Source organism: Lontra canadensis, unplaced genomic scaffold, assembly GCF_010015895.1.
Source record: "Lontra canadensis isolate GAN:19392208 unplaced genomic scaffold, GSC_riverotter_1.0 scaffold3, whole genome shotgun sequence".
Classification (NCBI taxonomy): Eukaryota; Metazoa; Chordata; class Mammalia; order Carnivora; family Mustelidae; genus Lontra; species Lontra canadensis.
The window spans coordinates 50,929,034-50,950,563 of record NW_022630997.1 but is presented as its reverse complement, the minus strand read 5'-3'; the positions used below and the strand labels follow the sequence as shown (position 1 = coordinate 50,950,563).

Genomic DNA, 21,530 nt, shown 5'->3' with positions numbered 1-21,530 from the left:
AGAAAGGGAGGGGAGTGAGGGGGCGACTGCAAACCAGGCAAAGACGTGCACTCGGAGGGACGGACGGAGCGCTGTCCTCTCACCAAAACATGCTGGTTTTGATGACTCATTTAGGTTATGGAATTCCACTGAAGGACGGAGACCAGAAAACCGATGAAGAAGCGGAGGGGCCGTATTCAGATGATGAGATGTTAACGCACAAAGGGCTGCGAAGATCACAAAGCATGAAATCTGTGAAAACCGTGAAAGGCCGCAAAGAGGTTAGTCAGGTACAGAGCTGTCTTCCTAATGATTCCTTTTAAAGGCTTTCCCTGTTGCATTATCACTCAGGATACTAATGATCCATAAAGGAAGAACAGAGGGGGAGATTGGCAGTTACATTTAAAATTCTCTGTTCAGATCGGATACATTAGGATCTCTGGGAATTTACAAAATGCTCACTCCCTATTTCCCCTGTGAGTAGAAAATGGTATTGTCATAGAGCAAGTCCTGTGGTGGTCATGAGCACCCCGTGCCAGCCCTACGCACAGGTGAAGAGAGCAACTAACAAAAATAGCTACCTACTTCTGCTTTGAATCAACCGCGCATGGGAATGAACTAGAAGTTTATCCATAATAATACATCATCTGTGTGTCCAGAAAGTGGAGGAGGAATCCAGTCTGTGGCCTCTGATCATTGTGAACCATTGGCAGACCAGGCAAAGCAGAACTAACAACAGTTAATGTTTTTTTTGGTTATCATTGGTGATAGCCTACAGCATCTACGCAACGTAGTGTCCACTCCATTTTTGAGGACGTCAGCAGGAGGTCTTCTGAAGTGTGTATAGAGTCACACTTCTAGGATAACAGATTCTTCCTATTAGAAAATTCTGTTAAAAAATTATTACTATGATCATGAACTGCTCAGTTCTCCCGAAGTTCAAAAGTCATCATCTGATTTGTAATCATGACACATTTCTCTCTTCAGGTGCGATATGGATCCCTAAAATACAGAGTGAAGAAGAGACCACAGGTGTATTTTTAGTCATCTGCACTTAAAGAATCCCAAGACAAGTTACACTAATACATTGACTTTTTTGCTAACGTTATTCATTCAGGATTTACACATTAAAATAATACTTTAAATTGTGGTGGTGATAGGGTTTATTTTCATCAATTTAAATAGCTTTTATTTCTTTCACCATTACTTCCATATCCTGACTACTAAAGGTAGTTATTTATGTGTATGTATATATATCTCAGAAGTAATAGAAAATTGTGCTATCTGTTTTCAAAGTCCTCAACGACACTGAGTGCCTGGGATGTTAAGATGAAACACAAACCCACAGAATACTTGAAAAGAGTCCTTTTATGGTTTAAGATACATCAGCCTTTGTGCTATTGTATTTGTGTTTACCTCCGTTTATATTCTGTCTATCACATGAGGATAGTAATTAAATAGGCCTCTGATCCAGCAGTGATAGGACAAGGGCATAATGTAAGATACAGCGTGTTTTAAGTATTCTTTAAATTTTTACTTTTTTAGTACTTTCTGGTTTTTCCACCATTGACTGAAAGTTTTCGAAACAAATATTTGAAAGCCAGGTTTCCACATAGCACTTTTATTCCTGACTAGTTTTGCACACTTGAAAATTGTTTACTTATTTGCAACTGTATGTTTAAGTTTTATTGACACTGTCTTTATTTTTATTTGTCATATCCCGACATGTCACATGTATGCCTTGAATTTTGTCATCTCTTTTCCTGTGGGTTTCATTTAAGCTCATTAGATTCTAATAATATGAAACTACAGCTCATTGTTCAACTTGAACTATTTTTAACTATCTAATCCTCTGTAGGTAAGAAACTGTTTTAAACATCAGCCAGTTTTCCATACATCATAGTTGAACTCAGCATGTTCTTGTTAACACTGGTTACATTTTCAGCATTTAGAAATAGTTTTTGTGAAACAGGGTCCTGAAGTTATCCAGCAGTTGGTCCACTCACATGCCTAGCACTGATATGTGCTGCTGATTTATAAATCTATATTGACCAGAATCACTTAAACCTCCCATCTCCTGGCTGATTTCATTTCCTGAAGATAGGTGCCAATGCAAAATGCAGATGTTAATCTTACGTACTAGAAGCTACTAGAATAGATATTAGAAAAATGTTTTTTAATCCAAGAGATTTTGAATTACGGAATGCAGAGGCTTTTTTAGGTGGAATTGATAAACTATGCATTATGAAGTCTCTATTTCTGGTGGTGGTTTTAGTGATCAGTAGTCAGATTCGTACAGTTAATTCAGGTAATTGACTTGACTGTTCTCTTTGTCAAAAAGAAAAAACCAATGAGTGAGATTTGTGAGATCTTTTACTTTTCTACCTTTTTAAGAAATGAAACCAGCTGGCAATGTATATTCAGGACCTCCTCAGAGTGTTGGCAGAGAACAGAATGTTTATTTAAGAGTACCTTAGTTTAATTAATACACTGCTCTTGATACAAGTCTTAAAACATTTTCTGGACTATCTCACATTCTTGATATATAACATCAAGAAAAAATTCGCTCAACTTCTTTTCTCCAAAAGTTTAATTCCATGAATATCTTCATCTGCTTTACCTTGACTAATTTGTAGCCTTTGAGTTTCTAGAAAAATTCTCTAATTTGTGTTCAAAATTGCTAGGAATTCTGATTATAAACTCTTGGAAGAGAGTTTTACATATATTGCCTAGTACCAGACTCAATACAAATGCTACTCCATGTTTGTCTTTCCTGCCCAAAGGCAGTGTCATGTCAAGTTGCCTGACAAGATCATGTAAGTGACTCTACATGAAAACATTACCTGTGTGGGCTGCTCTGCTCCATTTTATCTTTTCTAAGTCAGATCTGAGTATTAAACCAATTCCTTAATTAAAGTAAATTCATAAGTACTGTTCTAAATTGGAGACATTATTTATCCCTCTACACTTCTACAAACAAGACACCACAGGTCGCAAAGGGGTAATGCATGTCCTTTTTCGTCACATCTCCCCACACAGTGCCTCCCCTGATCTGTTTCTATTACAGCCTTAGATGCAGTGGATGTCACTTTGCTATTCCATTATTTCCTTTCTCTCCTTTCCTTACATTTCTGAAATTTTGCTGCTTTTCTCTTGTGTGTGTTTTACCATGCCCTTTCCTTGGAACTTAGTATGAGAAGCTTATAAACCTTTGTCTCTTTTAAAGTGGAACAGATCATTTTTGGTTCTCTGCTTGAGTCCACTGCTTTTAAAAGAGGTAAATTTCTCTCTCGACCACAGTGCCTTGCTTCCCCAACACCACCATTTGGTGAAGGGGCATCAGATGCTGCACAAGCCTATATAAGGCGCTATTATGGTAGCTGTTAAAATTTATGCAGAAATTGTACCCGGTGTTTTATCTTATTATATATTCATTCAACTTGTGCATTAATATTAACTATTTCCCAAGTTGGTTTGGAAGTGACAGTTGATCTGTTCTTTCGTTTACTGTGTTTTTTTCTGGGATAAACAAGCCAGAAGTACGTCTCATTTGTAAGTAATTAATTATGTAAACCCATGTAGGTCCCCCACAAGATTCCCTCCACACAATTCACTATATGTATGTGGATTTGGCTAGAAAGTGGTAACTGCCAGCATTACTGATTATAAATACTTGACTACACAGATTGATGGAACAAAATTATTAAAGTGTTTTCAGGGAATTGAATCCATATGTCACCACCAAAGATTCCTACAGTGTTATAAAATATGTAAATATTCCAAATTTCTGTAAAACACTGGTTAGATAAATATGTCTTCTTTCATTTCCTTTTTTGAAATAACATAGTTTGAGCTTCTGTAATACTTGAACTTTTGTGTTGTTAAAAATAATCCAATGCTATCTTCTATTAAATATCAGTAATTTGTATGTTTAATTGGAGTGAACTGAATTTTTATTTTGATTTTCCTTTGTCAGGAAAATTAAGGAGTTAATATGTATTGACAAGCAACTCCCTACATGTTCCTATAGGCTGATTCATTTCCAAAGCAATTAAGCAATTTTGAGATCATTGTTTCTATGATATGCAGTGTATATTTCTTAGTAAATATCATTTAAGAGTAAAACTTTCTGAAAGAAAAATACAGCTTTTTCTTCTAAATGGTTAAGATTTAATCTTCTAGTAGCATCCTACAGATTGTTGTATATTAACTTTTAAAAAATTGAGCATGAATTAACATTTTCTCCTAACACCTCTTAAATCTGTGTACTTTCATAGTTAAAAGAAAGCAGTTTTGTAATTTTTTAAACTCTTTGTAAAGGCTCTCTTTAGGCCCAGTATGGGGATAACTTTACAAATGTGTTTTTTGAAAACTTTAATATAAAATAAACTCATTTTATTAGTGACAACTTGTATGGTTTTGTGTGTGTCAGAGTACTTATGTTGGGTTCCATAAATTTATATTATTTATCAGGGACTATGTATATAATGTTATGTACATATTACATGTTACATAATAGATAACCTGCACATGCTTAAGATTCTAAATCACAGAGCAAATCATAAAAAAAAATCATATACATTCTGGAATGGTCATAGAATTACAAAAGAAACACTGAATTGTTAAATTTGGTTGTTGGAATGGGAAGATATATTAAAAAAAAAAAATTAGTACAGAAACCCTAGCCATCAATTTGTATTGGTTCGCTGTTTCAGACATAAAATATAACACAAAATTCAGATTTATGTATCCTGGAAATGTTCTGGGGTTCCATCTGTTTTAAAGTCAGACGTCTGTCTGCCTCACATTTAAGCTTTAGAGAGAAATCCTATGTTTAAAAAGGGTTTTTTTGTGTGTGTTACTTCATTATGCTATATAATGTGTTAAAGTATTTCCAAATGGAGTTATGTTTTCATCTTTATTAGGAGGTATATCCTTGTGATGATCCAAAGAAGTTAGAAACTTAAATAAAAATTTAAAAAGACACAATGGATATATGAACAGCAGCATTTTCCCCAGTATTTTATTCCCCCTTTAAGTGGTTCACTGTTCTGAAGAAAGAGATTTATGGAACAAAAATCATGTCTCAGAGACCGATCCATTGTTCATGGAAAACATTCCCCCCTCCCCACCCCTTTTACCTCTCCCATCAATATTCTAGCCTTGAAACACTCCTTGGGGTCTGGGTTTGGTAGTATTCTTTAAATTGCTTTTTATAAGATAAAGCTTTGAAGTGAAATTTTAAAGCACAAGATTGATCATTGGCTATATGTGCAGGATACTAAAAGACTGCTCGGCAGAAGCAGGAAAATCACCAAGTTTAGCCTTAGCTTTTCTGGCAATCCCAGGTTAAAGGCAAAAGAGGAGGAAAAAAGGAAGACATGGTATTTTGGCATTGTGTGCAAATCAGAGTAGCATCCATTTTTTTCATGTAGAAATACTCCTCAAGTACCTGCTGTGTGGAGCAGCACTACCGTGTTTCTGCACAACACCTGGATCCAAGTGGGGTAGCGTAACAATTTAAGGGAAATAATTCTCGCTTTTCAAAAACCAAATGTTTTAATTATTTGAGGATGATTTATGCTGGGATTTCTTGTAGGTTATCAAATAATTTATTTGGTTTCTCTCAGAGCAGGTTTTTGTTTGCTTATTTGTTTGGTTTTTCATCCTTGGTTCCCTTCTTTTCCTTACTTCTTAGATCCAGTACAGTCCTAAACCCTTTTGACTCCGTCCGAAATTACAGGCAGACTGCCTAGAAATCGCCAGTTTAGTTCCAGACCACCGCAGTGAAACAAGTATCCCAATAAAGCAAGGCAAATGAATGTTAGACATAAATTTACCTTCTACTGTAGTCCATTAAATGTGCACCAGCATTATGCCTAAAAAAAAATGCACAGACTTTTATTAAAAAATATTGCTTAAAAATGCTAGTCATTCATCACTGATCACAGATCTCCGTAACAAATATAGTTGGAAGGGTTCGAAATATTGTGATAATCACCAAAATGTAGCACAAAAACACAAAGTTGAGCAAATGCTGTTGGGAAAATGGTGCCCGTAAATGTGTCAATGCAGGCTTACCACAACCTTTAATTTGTCAAAGAAAAAAAAAAAAAAGAATCTGCAAAGCCCAATAAAGTGAAGCACGATAAAATGAGGTTTGCCTAGATCCTGAATCTGTCTATTCAACTCTCCTCCCCTTCAGCTCTCACCTGGAATACTCAGAACATAACCTTTATTTAGGGCAGAATTTCTTGAGACCTTACAACATTTTTGGTAGCCTTACAAATTTTCAAGGTGACTCAACCTTGATCCCATGGAACTGTCACAGCGTCTTATCTTTTCAGCCGGTACCTTTGGGAGATAGAAAAAGGTTGTGAAGAAAGCAGGGAGGGGAAGGAAAGGGGCAGGTGGTGTTGCACATCAGCCTTAGGAGAAAAATATTTCTCTTCCCAGCATTCTTTAATGCTAAATTTGGGGGCAGGGGCGGGGAGTGAGTGAGAATAATTGATGGAGCAGGTTAGAGTAACTGGCTGAATTATAATGTGTTTTGACATGATGCTGTTTCAAAGTGCTGAGAAAGAATTGGGGATAATCAGAAAAGGTAGAGATTTTCCCCCCTCAGAATGGTACACCTAATTTCAGTTACTCTAAATTTGAGTGTTACCAGCAGATCATGGTAGTAGCAAGAATCAAGAGTATTATCTGTATTAGAGCTCTCCAGAGAAATGGAACCAATAGACGTGTATGAGTGCGTGCATGTGTGTAGAGAAAGATAAGGAGGGGAGGACTTCGTCAAGTCTCAAATCTGTAGGCCAGGACTGCTTACTGGAGACCCAGGGAAGAGCCGAGGTTTCTGTTCCAAAGTATACTGTAGGTGAATTCCCTCTTAAAACCTTCAGCTAAGTGGATGAGGTCTACCCACATTATGAAGGGTATAGGCTTTATTAAAAATCTACTTGAGTAACTAAATGTTAATCTCATCTAAAAAATACCTTCACAGTAACATTTAGACTAACCATTGACCAAATGTCTGAATGCTGTGGCCTACTTTGTTGACATAAAATTAACCACCACAGTATTCCTAACTAAATTCCAAAAGAAAATATTTACCCTGAAATATAAAATTAAATGTCGAAATTGCAAGTCTTGGGTTTGATGAGTTTATCTTATAAAGAAAGGGAATGTTGCAGCATGGGGTTTGTGTGGAAGAGGAAATCTACTTTGTATGGCTTTTAACGCCTCTTACATTCAGTCATGATAGCTAACGTGTATATCAGTTTGTTTTCACACTTTGGATAGAGGTATCACCTTGTTTTGCAGATGCAGAAACCAGGACTCTCTGTATTTTTTTTTTCTTAAGATTTTATTTATTCATTTTAGGGAGAGGGAGAAAGAGGACACATGTCAGCAGGGGAGTGGGAGTGGGAGAGAATCTAAAGCAGACTTCACACTGAGCGGGAAGCCTGAGGCAGGGCTCAGTCTCATGACCCTGAGATCATGACCTGAGCTGAAATCAAGAGTTGGACGCCCAACTGACTGAGCCACACAAACGGCCCCCAGGACTCAGTATTGACCAGCTTAGGACCCAACCACAATATTTGTGACTTCATACTCTTGTTAATTCCATCACACTCCATTGTCTTGGCAATCACAGACCATTTAAACAGCTCACATAGAAATGATTCTTAGCATGTATTATACGAAAATTTTGGATTATTTCTCAGAAGATTAAATGGAGTGAGGTTTTTGAGTGATGTGATGTTAAGAGATTTCACTCTTAGAGTAGCTTCAGTCAGGAGAGAAAAAAGATGCTCTTCAAATGGAGAGGAAAAATAAAGACATAATTTACTATCAATTATTGGCTAAGACAAACAGAGATCTGAAGAGAGGATGTAGCTTCAACGCTGGGAGTATCCTGGCAGGAAGTGCTTTCCTTCCTTCCTTCCTTCCTCTCCTTCCCCACCAGCACTTGCTCTGTGGCTTCCTCCCTTCACACCACACCTTATAAACCCTTTTATGGGCTCTGTTCACAAGAATTCTCATGCATTGTTCCATACTGGGTTTTAACCAATAAAACACACACACACACAAAAGGCCAAATGCCTTTTTACACAGGAGATGAACTTTATTCAATCTTTTAAGTTGAAAGCAAGTACAGTTCATATATATGGCAGGGGACAGTTTCCATATGTTCTAGGAAAGTGGGACTGTATTATTTATAGTTCACAACATGTTGTATAAAAGGAAAGCTTGCCAGGGGGCTTCCAGGGAGGTAAATGAGACAAAGGAGGGAAGACTTGGGGGTAATCTCTGTTGCTATATTCCAAGAAGATGCCTATAAAAAGGCAAAAAAAAATTTTTTTTTAAACATATAACATTATCTGATGTATAGTCGAGGTTGTGGTCTTTATCTTACCATAACTTACATTCTCAAATTAGAAAAGACGCTGGAGCATGAAGGGGGGAAAGGGGGGGACCCTTCATATTGTAACCTTAATAGGGAAAACGGGGCTCAGAAAAGCAAGGATAAGTAATTATCATTAAAAGGATATGTATCTTCCAAAGCTCAAAGTACAGTTACATGAGATCTGGTTGCTATTTGACCCCACAGTCTCAAAGCCCATTAGACTGCAGCAAGCAATAATTGCTTCCTCATTTAGATTAGACAATGAGCTCTCTCCAAAAGCAGCTCTCCTCTAAATAGATTGTGGAGAGTAATTGAAACAAGTTATACTGGGAAGTAGAGTGACCGATTCCTCAAAGTGTGAGAGCAGAGCTATGGTAACCTCTCAAGCCTGGCCTTCATCCTGTTCCTATTTAGGGAATCCGCGCTGCAGCCAGCGCCCAACGCGGTCTGCAGTTGGCCAGCTTTATTGTTTAGACTTGAAGGGAAGGTCATATGCCCTCTTTGACAGGGAGGTTTATGGGCTCTCTCTAATTAGCAGCACCCTCCACCAGACAGACTGTTGGCCCCCTTCCAAGAACAGGATTTGGTAGCGGCCACTGATGAAGGAGAAAACAAGGTTATTTACCCTGTGACTGTAATTCTTGGCACAAATCCTTACTTTACACTCAGACACATTTTCCTTTTGTTCCAACTTGCCTTTGGAATTCTGAGTAGGGCGTTTAAGGAGGGAAATGCGGCTATATATTTAGTAGTGTAAACAACCCATATGTCGGCCTGGGGTACTTTTTACTATCCGAGGGTCTCCCCGATCAACAACATAAATCGAGAGAGAGAGAAATAAAGGGCAACACATTCAGAACGTTACTGGCAAATGTAAATACTTGAGCACATGCCCACACACAACCTCAGAAAAGGAAGTTTAATTCGCAACATTAAAATAACGACAATTGCGCTTTAGGACACTTAGAAATACCAGCGGTAAAACGTGATTGCGTTTAGCTATCGCTGGAGTGTTAAAAGAGCCCCGGGAATATACTTGGCTTGTCCTGCTCTGTCGGTTCCATAAGACGGTGGGTTAAGCTGATAGAAATGCTTTTGGGTTGATTTAAACCAGATGCTCTGCCTATTTTTGTCCAGTTAGCAGATGCAGCATACTGCACAAGGCAATGCTGCCCCCCTCGGCCGGCCGCCAACCCCGGGAGCAGGAGCCTGGGCTCCCCCAGCCACCCCGGCCGTAAAAACCTTTCAAGTCCCCATTATTATTCCAGGCACATTCCAAGGGGTTTGAGTCACAGGGTTCACTTGGCTCTTCTCCCGTCCTGAACTGCTTGTACCAGGTGGAAGACGACCTCCAGCTTCAAAAATGGAATCCATAACCGGTCAAAGAGCCCTTTAGAGCAAGCCCCAGATGTAATCCCACCGCAACTTCTCTCCCACACCTGCGGGCTGCTGGCTGCGCACCTGGAGTCCCACGGCCACAGCTAGGCCCGCTGGGTCAAAACACAGAGTTGTTCTTTGGGGAATCCTCTAAAGCGGCCCTGTTTTCCCCTTCTGGTTTGAGAAGCTCCGAGGGCAGCAGGGATGGGTTGGAAACTTTTTCCGTTTGGCGGTGCGTCGGGGAACGCTCGGAGGCCAAGGCGGGAAGCCCGGAGGGCTGAGAGGTTCCGGCGGCTTTTAAGTCAGGTCGGAGGGAAAACTCCCAGCCCCTCCCACGCGTCCGTCCAGACTCGCCGGCCGCCCGGCCCCGAGCGGAGGAGGGTGCACATCTGGCCGCCCAGGAGCCACATCTGGAACGCTAACCCCCGCACCCAGATGTTTAAGGGGCCGGGGAGTCTGAGACCTCGAAGGGCCGGGCTTCCTCGGCTGCGGCTCCTCCCCGCGGCCGAAACAGCAGGGGTCGGGACTCGGGAGACGCCCCCCAGGGCGCGGGAAGGGCCGGCTGGCCCGGCGGTTGGGATTTTGGGTGGGGGTGGGGATGTGCGCTGGGGCCGTGGTCGGGGGCCGTTGGGCGTGCCAGAGCCACAATGGGGGATAAGGGCAGGGGTGCTGAGATAGTGGATGAAGGCTGGAGACGTGCGGGGGACGGGGTTTGGGGTGCTGGAGTTGAGACAAGGCCCCGCGTGGCTCCCGAGTCCTCCCCACTGCGTGGGATATTACAGCCCAAAACCCCAGGCGGTGGTGATGGGGGAGGGGCAGAAAGGCACCTTTGGAGGGGGGAGGACACGCTAATCCCGCGGGCACTGAGGCCGGGGTTCCCCCTCCTTCTCGCCCTCTGCTCCAGCTGGAAGACTCCGGCGTTTCCCCCAGAGCAGCAGCTCGCCCCCGCTTGCCCTGCACCTTCCCGGGACCGCGAAGGGCGTCATCCCAGACAAGGCGGAGCCGGCGAGCAGTGCGCCCCGGACCCCTCTCCCTTCTTCCTGTCCCGAATCAAGAGAGGAAGGAGCTACACACGCCTCTAGACTGTCTCAGAAACCTGAGCTTGCAGGGGAAGGCTGCGTGGCGCGGGCTGGCGCGCCCCGCGAACGTTTGTGTGCGCGCTGGAGTTTTGACATCTAGCTGAGCAACAGTGTTCCAAGGAGTCAGGGCTGTTTTGAAGGGACTCGGATCTGAACAGACTGTTTCCGTTCGGTTTGTTTAACCAAGGTGAAGGCAGACTGTGTTCTTAAACGTTTTCCTTCATCCAACTGTCCTTAGATTTTCATCCTAAGGGTGTCACAACGGGAGAAAATACCCTAAAATAAAATCACACCCGACAGGAAAATGTTAAAAGATGTTGGTCCTGTTTCATCTGACAGCCCAGACATCGCGTATTCTCCACCAAAATACCTCTATTCACAGCCTTCAATGTATGGCGAATCTCCCCCTTTAGGGGCAAAGCGCATGGATGGGCTCTGGTCCCACCTTAGTCACCAGCTGAAACTGGACAAGCTTTAGAGTCATCTCCCCAAAGACTGCCAGGCTTCGTTGAGAACAATCAGGAGAATCCAGTCTTCTAGGTGCTCAGAGTACTGTATCCAAATAGCTTTTCCGCTGCTTACCTCTGTGGCCTGTGGCAGGTTACCTCTTAGAGCCTGCTGCCTCAGTCTCCCCGTTCTAAAATGTAACTATACCTATACCACACGGATGGTGTAAGGATCGAGGATTAGTGCAATCAAATGCTTAACACAAAGCCCAGTGCATAAGGAGAATTCAGTATTGTTTTTATCAGTATTCATGAGAGCAGCCTCTGTGTATGACTAAAATAAAAGTCGTGGCAATGGCAGTTGGAAAAGGTAGCCTCCTTTAAAGAGTATGAGCCTTTATACCTGCTGAACTGGTAAAACCTGCAACCCTCTGGTCACAGCTCCAAGAGGAAATTAGATGATGATAATAATACATAAGATTCCTTTATAATGTGACTTTTTTATAACATGAGTTTGATTTTTGGGTTTCACATTAAAACCCTTTCCCAGAGAAGATCACTCTTCTTTGAGAAAATTTCACCAGGATGAAGAAAGGGTGTGCAAAACCCATCTTTCTTTCCCTCCTTTTCCTTTTCCTCACAGCCCCTCTCCCTTTGCTAATCTAGAATCTGATTAGGGCAGCCTCTGTAGCAAATGAAAATATGGGTCTTTAGAAATATTTTAGATGCATATAATGCATAAGTCTGAAAAAGTCAAGGCTGTTCGGAACACAGGGCAGCTGTGGGAATTTATTTAAGTCTTAATTCTTCAGCCTCAGTTTCCTCCACTGTAAAGTAAAGGGGTTGGATTTCCTTTTCCTTCCTGCACTAACATTCTTTAGTTTCTAAAGGTTGCTGTGTCCAGGTGGTATTTCCTGTGTATGCCAGGGCCTGCAGGGGAAAGAAAGGGATTTTGAGAGGCTTTGGGCTTGAGAATGATCATTACTGGGTGATGAGGGAGGGCGATGAAGGAACTCAGATCAGTACTGAACTGTAAACCAAGGAAAGGTATCTATAACTTTGCAGGTAATTGCAAACATTTTTATACACACAATGGATATATTTATATCATATGCACTGGTATATCTATTTTACTTGTTTAAAGATTTTATTTGGGGGCACCTGGGTGGCCCAGTCAGTTGGGTGTCTGCCTTGGGCTCAGGTCATGATCCCAAGGTCCTAAGACTGAGCCCCAAATCTGGTTCCCTGCTCAGCAGGGAGTCTGCTTGCCACCCACCTCCCTTCAGCTCATGCTCTCTCTCAAATAAATAAATAAAATCTAAAAAAAAAAAAAAAAGATTTTATTTTTAAGTCATCTCTATACCCAACATGGGGCTTGAACTCACAACCTCGAGATCAAGAGTCACATGCATGTTCTTCCAACTGAGTCAGCCAGGCACCCCTAGTATTATTACAAATATAAGAGGTACATATACAGGTATTTATGGTATATCCACAGCAAATATATGTATTTATAGTATATCCACAGCATAGATTCTATATACACAGATCATCCTTTAGCAAGTTTTTCCACCACCAGCAAACAAGGTAAAATTTTCTTCCTTTGACCATGACTGCTCTGACTTACCAGCAGAATGGGCTAGACCAGAGGGCGTTCATGATTCTGACTGGATGAGAAAAGTGTGCCCTTTTGTGGGCCTCCTGTCATGTTAACAAGAAAGTCTCCCAAGAAAGAAGGAGAACAATAGCCCTTATGTCCACAGTTCTAATCTCATTTTACCTCAGAATGTCTCCCATACAATTTCCTGTCATCGCCTTCCCTGAGATATTTTCCACATAATAATGCAGCTCCCCCACTTCCCATCACCCTAGATTCTTCTCCCTCCCACTCTACATCCAATCTATCATCAACCATTCGGGTCAGACGCTTTAACTTATTATACATGTGGTTGTGGCTGTGGATGTAGATACATGGGAAACCCCACCCCTTCTTACAATTTCCTATTCTACCAAGTAGTCCAAGCATCACTGTTTCTTGGCAAGTCTACTGCCGTAGCCTCCTAATTGTGATCCCTGTGACCACTCCTTTACCCTAAATTTCATTCTCTATATGGCAGCCACAGCAGTCCTTTTAAAATAAAATGAAACGTGCTCAGTCTCTCTTTCAAAGTCTGCTAGCAGTCTCCTACCACATTTGGAATAAAACCCACACTTCCAATGACAGCCTCTAGGATTTGACTCTTGTCTAATTCTCTCACCTCATCCTCTGTCACTTTCTTCCTTGCTCATTCCTCTCTAGTTGTACCAGCCTTCTCACTGTTCCTCAAAAAATGTCAAGCAGACTCCTCCTTAGGGGTCTTTGCATTTGCTGTTTCCCCTCTTTTCAACCCCAGATTTTCACATTCCCCTTCATCCATTCAGGTCTCTGGGCAAGTGTCACCTAAGAGAGGACCCCTGAATCATCCTTTTTAATATAGATGCAACCTAGCCATAGTCACTCCCTCACAAACTCCCCTGGTTCCTTTCCTTTCATATTTTTTATCAAATCTCTTAAATGTCTACCTGTTTACTTGATTACTATTTGTCTCACTTCTAGAATGTATGCTCTGTGAGGGCAGGGACTTGGTTGATCTTGTTCAACAAAGCATCTCTAGTCTCAAACAGTGCCTGTCTTATAAAAGGTCCCTGAAAACTAATTGTTGAATGGATGAATACAAAAAGTCTCCACCTGGAATGTCCCTGATCTCATGAGCTTTTTCCTGTCCCCTGCTCCGATGGATCTTGACTCTAAGAATGGAGTTCAATCCTACATGCCTATAAATATGTGAATTAAACTTCACTGGATCCAGGAGGGGAAAAGAAAACAATGTAAATAATGTGGGCAATTAGCTTACCTTTTTTTTTTTTTTAAGATTTTATTTATTTATTTATTTGACAGACAGAGATCACAAGCAGGCAGGGAGGCAGGCAGAAAGGGAGAGAGGGGGAAGCAGGCTCCCTGCTAAGCAGAGAGCCCGATGCGGGGCTTGATCCCAGGATTCTGGGATCATGACCTGAGCTCAAGGCAGAGGCCTTAACCCATTGAGCCACCCTGGTGTCCCTTAGCTTACCATTTTACTCAGCAAGTGTAGGTACTGAAGTAAACATGAGATGGGAGGCAGAAGCTGCTCTCTTCTTAGCTCTGCCAAGTTCCTCTGTGCTCTTCCTAGTTAGATCAGTGTGCCGTGCTGGGTGTTTAAACAGGCTAACTATCTGCACACCGTGGGCCCTGCAAAGCAGGTGGGAAGTGAGTTTGAATCCTCAATGCACACATGCTGGTGTGTGACCTTGGGCAACTTACCTTTTCAGTGCCTCAGCTTCCTTATCTGGGAAAGGGGCCTATAATACTGCCTCTTTATTAAGACTGTTATAATGATTACATAAATCATATTTGCAAAGTTCTTAGACCAGTGCTTGGAACATAGTAAGTTATGTATGAGTATTTTTTCTTTTTCTTTTTTGTAAAGATTTTATTTATTTATTTGAGAGAGAGAGAGAGCACAAACAGCAGGGAAGGGCAGAAGGAGAGGGAGAAGTAGACTCCCTCATGAGCAAGGAGCCTGACGTGGGCCTCCATCCCAGGATCCTGGCATCACGACTTGAGCCAAAGGCAGACACTTAACCGAATGAGCCACCCAGGCGCCCCTATATGAGTATTTCTTAAGAGAACATATTTAAAATGTTGGACTGCACTTGATTTTCCCCTTCTCAGTGACTTTAATGTAAGATACTGCTCTACTGTGATTGGCACTGGAGTTTTCATTATGTTTTTAGACTACTGATTTTAGTTTTAACATCAAGCACAATACTCTAACATTTAGCTTGGCCATAAATTCCATTTGGGCCAAAAGTTCCCTAACTTCCCAAAAAAGAAATTGTACCTTCAGGGGGCCATCCCCTGTATTTTAGTTGAACAAAAGATTTTCCTCACTCCTTAGTTCTTTAAGTTCCCCTTGGCCAGCTTTTCTATATATAATATTGTTATTTTGTAGTTGAGTGTTAGTCCTGCGCAACAGTAAGTGTCAGTGCTTTTCCTAAACCCGAGTGCCAGATCATCCCTGAACCAGGGAAATAATCTCTGGAAGTCTCTTTCGCTGTTTTTCTGTGGTTTTCATGAAAATGAAAACCGCTCCTACCAGAGAGTTTCGGGGCTTCGCACGATATTAACTGTGCCTGTTTGCTCTGTGAATCAGGGACAATGGAGAGGGTTTAAACTCTGCTGTATTCTCTGGAACAGACCAGGCTCTCATCAGATTCAACAAGAATAAAGTTTCCTGGAACTGTGGACAGTCTGTCAGTACTCCCCTGGGCTCAATATTTCACCGCTCTGCCCAGGGCCAAAATCACTCTTTCATACAGATCTGTATCAGGGCCTCTTAAAAAAGGATCAGAAACACCCCTTCCTAATGTCTGGTAAAATCTCCTTGAGATTATTCTACATGTAATATATTAATAAACATACCTGCTGTTGTCTTTACTTTAGTTATGGTAGCATCCTCCTCCTCCTCCTCCTCCTCCTTCTTTCTCTTAAGATTTTATTTATTTATTTATTTATTTGAGAGAGAGAGAGAGAGAGAAAGCACACAACCCAGGAGAAGGGCAGAAAGGGAGAAGCAGACACCCTACTGAGCAGGGAGCCTGGGACCTGGTATCATGACCCAAGCCAAAGGCAGATGCTTAATGACGGAACCACCCAGGCACCCCAACATCCTTCTTTCAATAAATATTGACCAAGGGTTTAATATGTGCTAGGAATTTTCCTAGTGCTGGCTACTTAGTTATCCAAGCTGAAAACTTAGGAGTCATCTCAAATACACTTTTGTCCCTTGCTACTAACATATAAGGTCAGCCACCAAACTGGTATCAATACTACCTTCAAATATCACTTGTATTTTTGTCCTCCGCTCCACTCACTTCCCAATCATGGTGCTGGTGAAGGCGGGCTAAGCCCAGCTACTGGAGGGAGCAGAGTTTGGGGTACTCTGTTTAGGAGCATCAGCCCAGAATGGTGAGAGAGAGAGGAAAGGGGGATGAGGCACGGGAAGACATACCCCAGTGAGGCACCCTGTGTTACCACACTGGTTAACTGTTGTGCAATGACACAACAATCGTTCAGCAGACATGAGACTTCTCTGGAAAGGTCACAGGAGAAACTACATCTCCGACTGGTCAACAAGAGAGGAGGAGGATAACTGCTGACCTCTTCTCCTGGCTCCATTTGTCATTGGTGAAGTTTACCCTGAATGCCCCCGAACTTCTTCCAGGTCGAATCATCTGGGCACTTGGTAGCTCCCAGGAAGGCAGATCCCATGCCCAACATGTGCTATTTCATCAGATTTCAAAAGTAGAGCAGCAGCTCAGCACAGGTGAAGCTCTGACCTAGAGAGGGAGAGGAAGGAGGTAGTCAGGGCATCTGAGAAAGGACACAGGTTTGTGGATGTTGTACCTCTCATTTACTTCCTTCTGATCCATTCTTCACACTGTACCCGGAGTGATCTTTGCCAGATGCCAATCCTTCACTAACTTTCCTTAAACTTCCAGACTTAAGATTCCAGACTTAGACCATAGCATGTCAGGCTCCATGGTCTCCCTGTGGTTGTTTTCAGTCTTCTTATTAAAGATTTTATTTATTTATTAGAGAGATAGAGAAAGAGCACATGTAGGCAGAACGACAGGCAGAGGGAGAGGGCTCCATCCCAGGACCCTGGGATCACAAATTGAGCCAAAGGCAGACCCTTAACCGACTGAGCCACCCAGGTGCCCTAAAGATAATTTTACCCGTAGAATCAGATAGTCATTCTTCTGAAGCTCTTTGTTAGCAGTTACTGGTTCATTTTCTGAATCAGATATTAATACACTCACTATAAAAAATTTGAAAAATGCAAAAATATTAAAAAGGAAATAAAAATCAATTGACGTGAGGCAAAAACTCCTATTAACATTTGTAGTAGTTTCTGACCATAGTTAGTCTATGCGTGTATATGCATTCTTCTAATTCTCTGATGCACATATTAAAAAATCATACTTCAAGAATTATGGCATTGAAGTTTATATTCAACCAAAAGTATGTCAAGACCACCCAAATGGTTCAATTTGATAGCATGCTCTTTACTACAATTTTTCATTTATTTCCTTAATTGTTATTCAAGTGTGCATTGAAAACATGTGCTTACGTTTCAGAAATACAGCACATTTAAAAAGCCCTCTGCAGACATAACCCTTTCTCACTGTATGTCCCTGCTTTGTTTTAAATAAAATAGCTTAATAATGAATTTAATAGATAACTTAATCTAAAAATCATAAATTCAACTACTAACTTTTGTTCTATTACAGTGGGAGAGATAATTTAAGGCAATTATAATTAGCTGCTTTCCACATCATGGCCTAAAACCAAATACAAATTTGCCCTACATTAAAGGCTTGGCAAGAAATTATTTTATGATTCTATAAATACCAGTATAATAGTTTTACTTTTTTTATTATCAATACACGGACATCTTAGCATCACAAATTACTGTTTCCCCCTAATCTGGCAAGTATGGACGTTTCACAATAGTTGATAAAATTGGTGTGTGTTTATAAAAAAAAATCACATGGTCAAGGTTTTGAAAACAATCGCAGAGAAAATTGATCTTTAAAAATCATTAAGCCTTGACGTGGGGGGTTTGGGGGGGTAGGAAAAGAATAAATGAAACAAGATGGGATCTGGAGGGAGACAAACCATAAGGGACTCTTAATCTCACAAAACAAACTGAGGGTTGCCAGGGGTAGGGGGGTAGGGAGAGGGTGGTGGGGTTATGGACATTGGGGAAGGTATGTACTATGAAGTGTGTAAACCTGGCGATTCACAGACCTGTACCCCTGGGGCTAATAATACATTATATGTTAATAAAAAGAATTTAAAAATTTTAAAAACCATTAAGCCTTATTAAAACTACATCAGCATATCTAAACAAAACAATAAAGACACTAAACTGTGATCATGTATATAATTATTTAAGTTTTAAAAGTCTAACATTCAAAAAACAATGAAATCAGATTAAATTCATATTAGCATTATGAAAACCTTTCCATTAAGGTTTTTGTTAGAGGAACAGAATCAACACCATCCTGACTTTCCCCAAAATTATTTTGAACCACCACTTCCTTTAGGTAAAAATTTTAGGGTACACATATCATTACACAAATGATCTTAGAAAGGCATAGTTCTAATTCTGGATGCTGGAGAACTATGCTGGAAGTCCTTATTCCTTAGGAAAATGTTAACACATTTACAAATGAAAGACATCTCGTGTCTGTTGATTTATTAGAGAATCACTTAGGTTCATTAGATAAGCACTCAAATTATTTTACTTAATACAATTGGGAAAAAATCTGTACATTGGCCATGTTTCATTTTACACATTACTTTATTCTCTTAGGCTTTCAATTAGAGGATATGTCATAGAAAGCAAGCGTCACATTCTCAGCTAATGTTCCAATTATATTTAAATGATTCAACTGCACATAATTATTTTTGAAAGCTAAGTTTTCAAAAAACACTCTGATTCATATAAGCCACCAGTTTAATTTATACCAAAGAAACTAAGTTTTTTTTAAATACAAAAGCAGATTATAGATTTTTGCCCCATGCTCTTATAGAAACCAAGATTCTGATGTACATAATGAATTTAAGTCAGCCTTCATGAAGGCTGTCTGAAATTCTATCAACTTTCAGCCCAAAGGAAGGTAAAACTATAGTTATGCATAAACAATTCAAAACTAGAGCTTTACAATGAAAATGGCAGTAAGTCATAACTTCTTTATCACTAATGATGGGTTCTAAACTTCCCACAGGGTACAACATATAGTGAAATTTTGATAGTTTCCGGAAAATGAAAGCTATCAGAGCTACAAATAAAGAATACATTAGATACTAGAAAATAGCGAGGCCAAAGCATTAATGCTGTTAAAAACTGGAAAGGATGTGGGGCACCTGGGTGGCTCAATCGGTTAAGTGCCTGACTTCAGCTCAGTAATGATCTTGTCACTCTGCTTCTGCCAGGCTCCCTGCTCAGCGGGCAGTCTGCTTCTCCCTCTGCCTCTCCACCCCTCCTCACCACTTGCTCTTTCTATCTCTCTCTCTCAAATAAATAAAATCTTTTTAAAAAACTATAAAAAAAAATAAATAGGATGAGAAGTAATATTTTTAAAACATAGAACATAAGCGGACCACAAACCAACACATGTCACTTTACTCTTACTTAAAATTTATGTTTTTAATAATTGTTTTTTAAAGGAAAACATTTATTTCTGTAATGCAACAGGCAGATAATTTTTTTTTCCCGACCTCCCTGACTATTGTGCAATTTTCAAACCACCTTCCAGACTGGCATTATCTCTCTCCCTGAAGTCAGCCTGTCATATTTTCAGCAGGCCTTCGTGATTTGGTAGTCTTGCCGAGTTCATTTCTCTTCTTGTCAACCCTGGGCTTCTGCCAGCCTGCCAAAATTCTCAATGTCCTGTCCTCTCCCTGCCCGGGGCAGGGGAAGGACATGCATAAGTTTCTGCATTGCCTGTTTTCCACCAGCTGCATGCAGAGCATGGGAAACAAGGCTCTTTCTACCTCTGCATGAGCCTCGCAGTGCTGATGGAGTCCCTGCTGTGGTGCACCTTCCCAGGAGAGAAAGCCACCAGTTGCAAAGTCCCCCGTCTCACCTGAACCTCTCTGGATGTTTCTATCACCTCCCTACACAGTCCCTACCCTGAGAGGGGTAAATTATGGATAGCAGCCTCCAACCTCCTTTCCCTAACCCTTCCTTTTATCTCTCCTCTCTGGAAACTTAACCTTGCCCTAGACTTTCCATTCTTGGCAGAAATGTGTTACCCTAGTGTCATAGCCTACTCAAGTGCAAGGTGAAATTTACCCTTTCTTTTCTCTGGGGCTACAGTGATCAGATGGCCGCAGAGGAACACAATTGATGGGAAGAATGAAAAAACACATCAGTTCAGTACTTTCTAGATAATCCTTCTGCAATGGTAAGTGGTATCCATTTTAGCTGATAACTTTACAGTTTTCAAAGCACTTTCTTATCTGTTATCTCACTATCATCATGTTACTACACGATGGTTGGGTTCCCAGAAAACAAGCTCTAAGATGGAAATTTACACGCAAGAATTTTCTGGGGGCGAGTGCTCTCAGAAACAGTCTTTGTGAGGGTGTGGAAGGAAACAGCACTGGGTCCAGGGAGAGGTTGAACTGCTCTGTGCCCTAACAGGGGGCTTGGCCGACCTCACAAGGATCTCTGGAGTTGGGATAGTCCTTCATCTTTCACCCTCAACTGAGGCAAGGGGCCCTGTCCTTTATAGCCCTGAACTGACAGTCATTGGATATGAGATGCTTCCTGGGAAGGGGACATGACCTTGGATGAGGCAGCTGCTTTCAGCAACAAGCAATTCTCTGGGGAGACTTAGATGAGCACTGTGAGCTGACAGGCTCCAGGCAGCTGCGGTCCTGAAGGGAAACTGGGAGGGCTCATCGCAGCATCCCCTGTATTTTACCAAAAGTGCACTTGCTTACTGGCTGTGATCACTATTTTATGCCTGGGAACCTGGGACCCAGGGTGAGTAACTAGATCAAGTTTCCAGAGCAAATAAGTGACTTACAGGTTTCATTTCATTTGGCCTGCAAAATAATTCTATTAGGTATATCTTGTTAGCTCCCTTTTATGGACAAGGCTACTGAGATTTGGAAAGTTTCAATGATTCCTCCCAGTGTTCAAGGCCAACAAACTGTCGAACAAAAATCCAGGCCACCTAACTCCGCGGCTGTGCTTTTGTATCTCACACATTGACTTGATCTGGCCAAACAGAGTGTAATAAAAGAAATTTAAGACTGGAAGACAGTTCTAAACAGCCCAACCCACCAGTTTCTCAGCAATAAAGTAACTTGAGAAATTTTCAGGATGAGGCTGGTGAATCATCTTTCTGTGCCTCAGTTTTCTTTTCTTTTCTTTTTAAGATTTTATTTATTTATTTGACAGAGAGAGAGAGATCACAAGTAGGCAGAGAGTCAGGCAGAGAGAGAGAGAGAGAAGCAGGCTCCCCGCTGAACAAAGAGCCTGATGCGGGGCTGGATCCCAGGATACTGAGATCATGACCTGAGCCGAAGGCAGCGGCTTAATCCACTGAGCCACCCAGGCGCCCCTGTGCCTCAGTTTT

General features: G+C 41.2%; 1 protein-coding gene across 2 annotated transcripts in view; it reads left to right on the top strand.

Moving 5' to 3' along the window:
* The window catches only part of REEP3 (receptor accessory protein 3), a 93,409-nt gene extending 92,280 nt beyond the window's left edge, over positions 1–1,129 (top strand). The window contains exons 7-8 of one of the 2 annotated variants that reach the window (XM_032842187.1): positions 115–269; positions 967–1,129. In XM_032842187.1, the coding sequence (XP_032698078.1) occupies positions 115–269; positions 967–1,023 (212 nt within the window). In that variant the 3' untranslated portion in view covers positions 1,024–1,129. The remainder of the gene's footprint in view (positions 1–114; positions 270–966) is intronic. The other variant, XM_032842193.1, reaches the window with a different exon arrangement.
* The last annotated feature ends 20,401 nt before the right edge of the window (positions 1,130–21,530 follow it).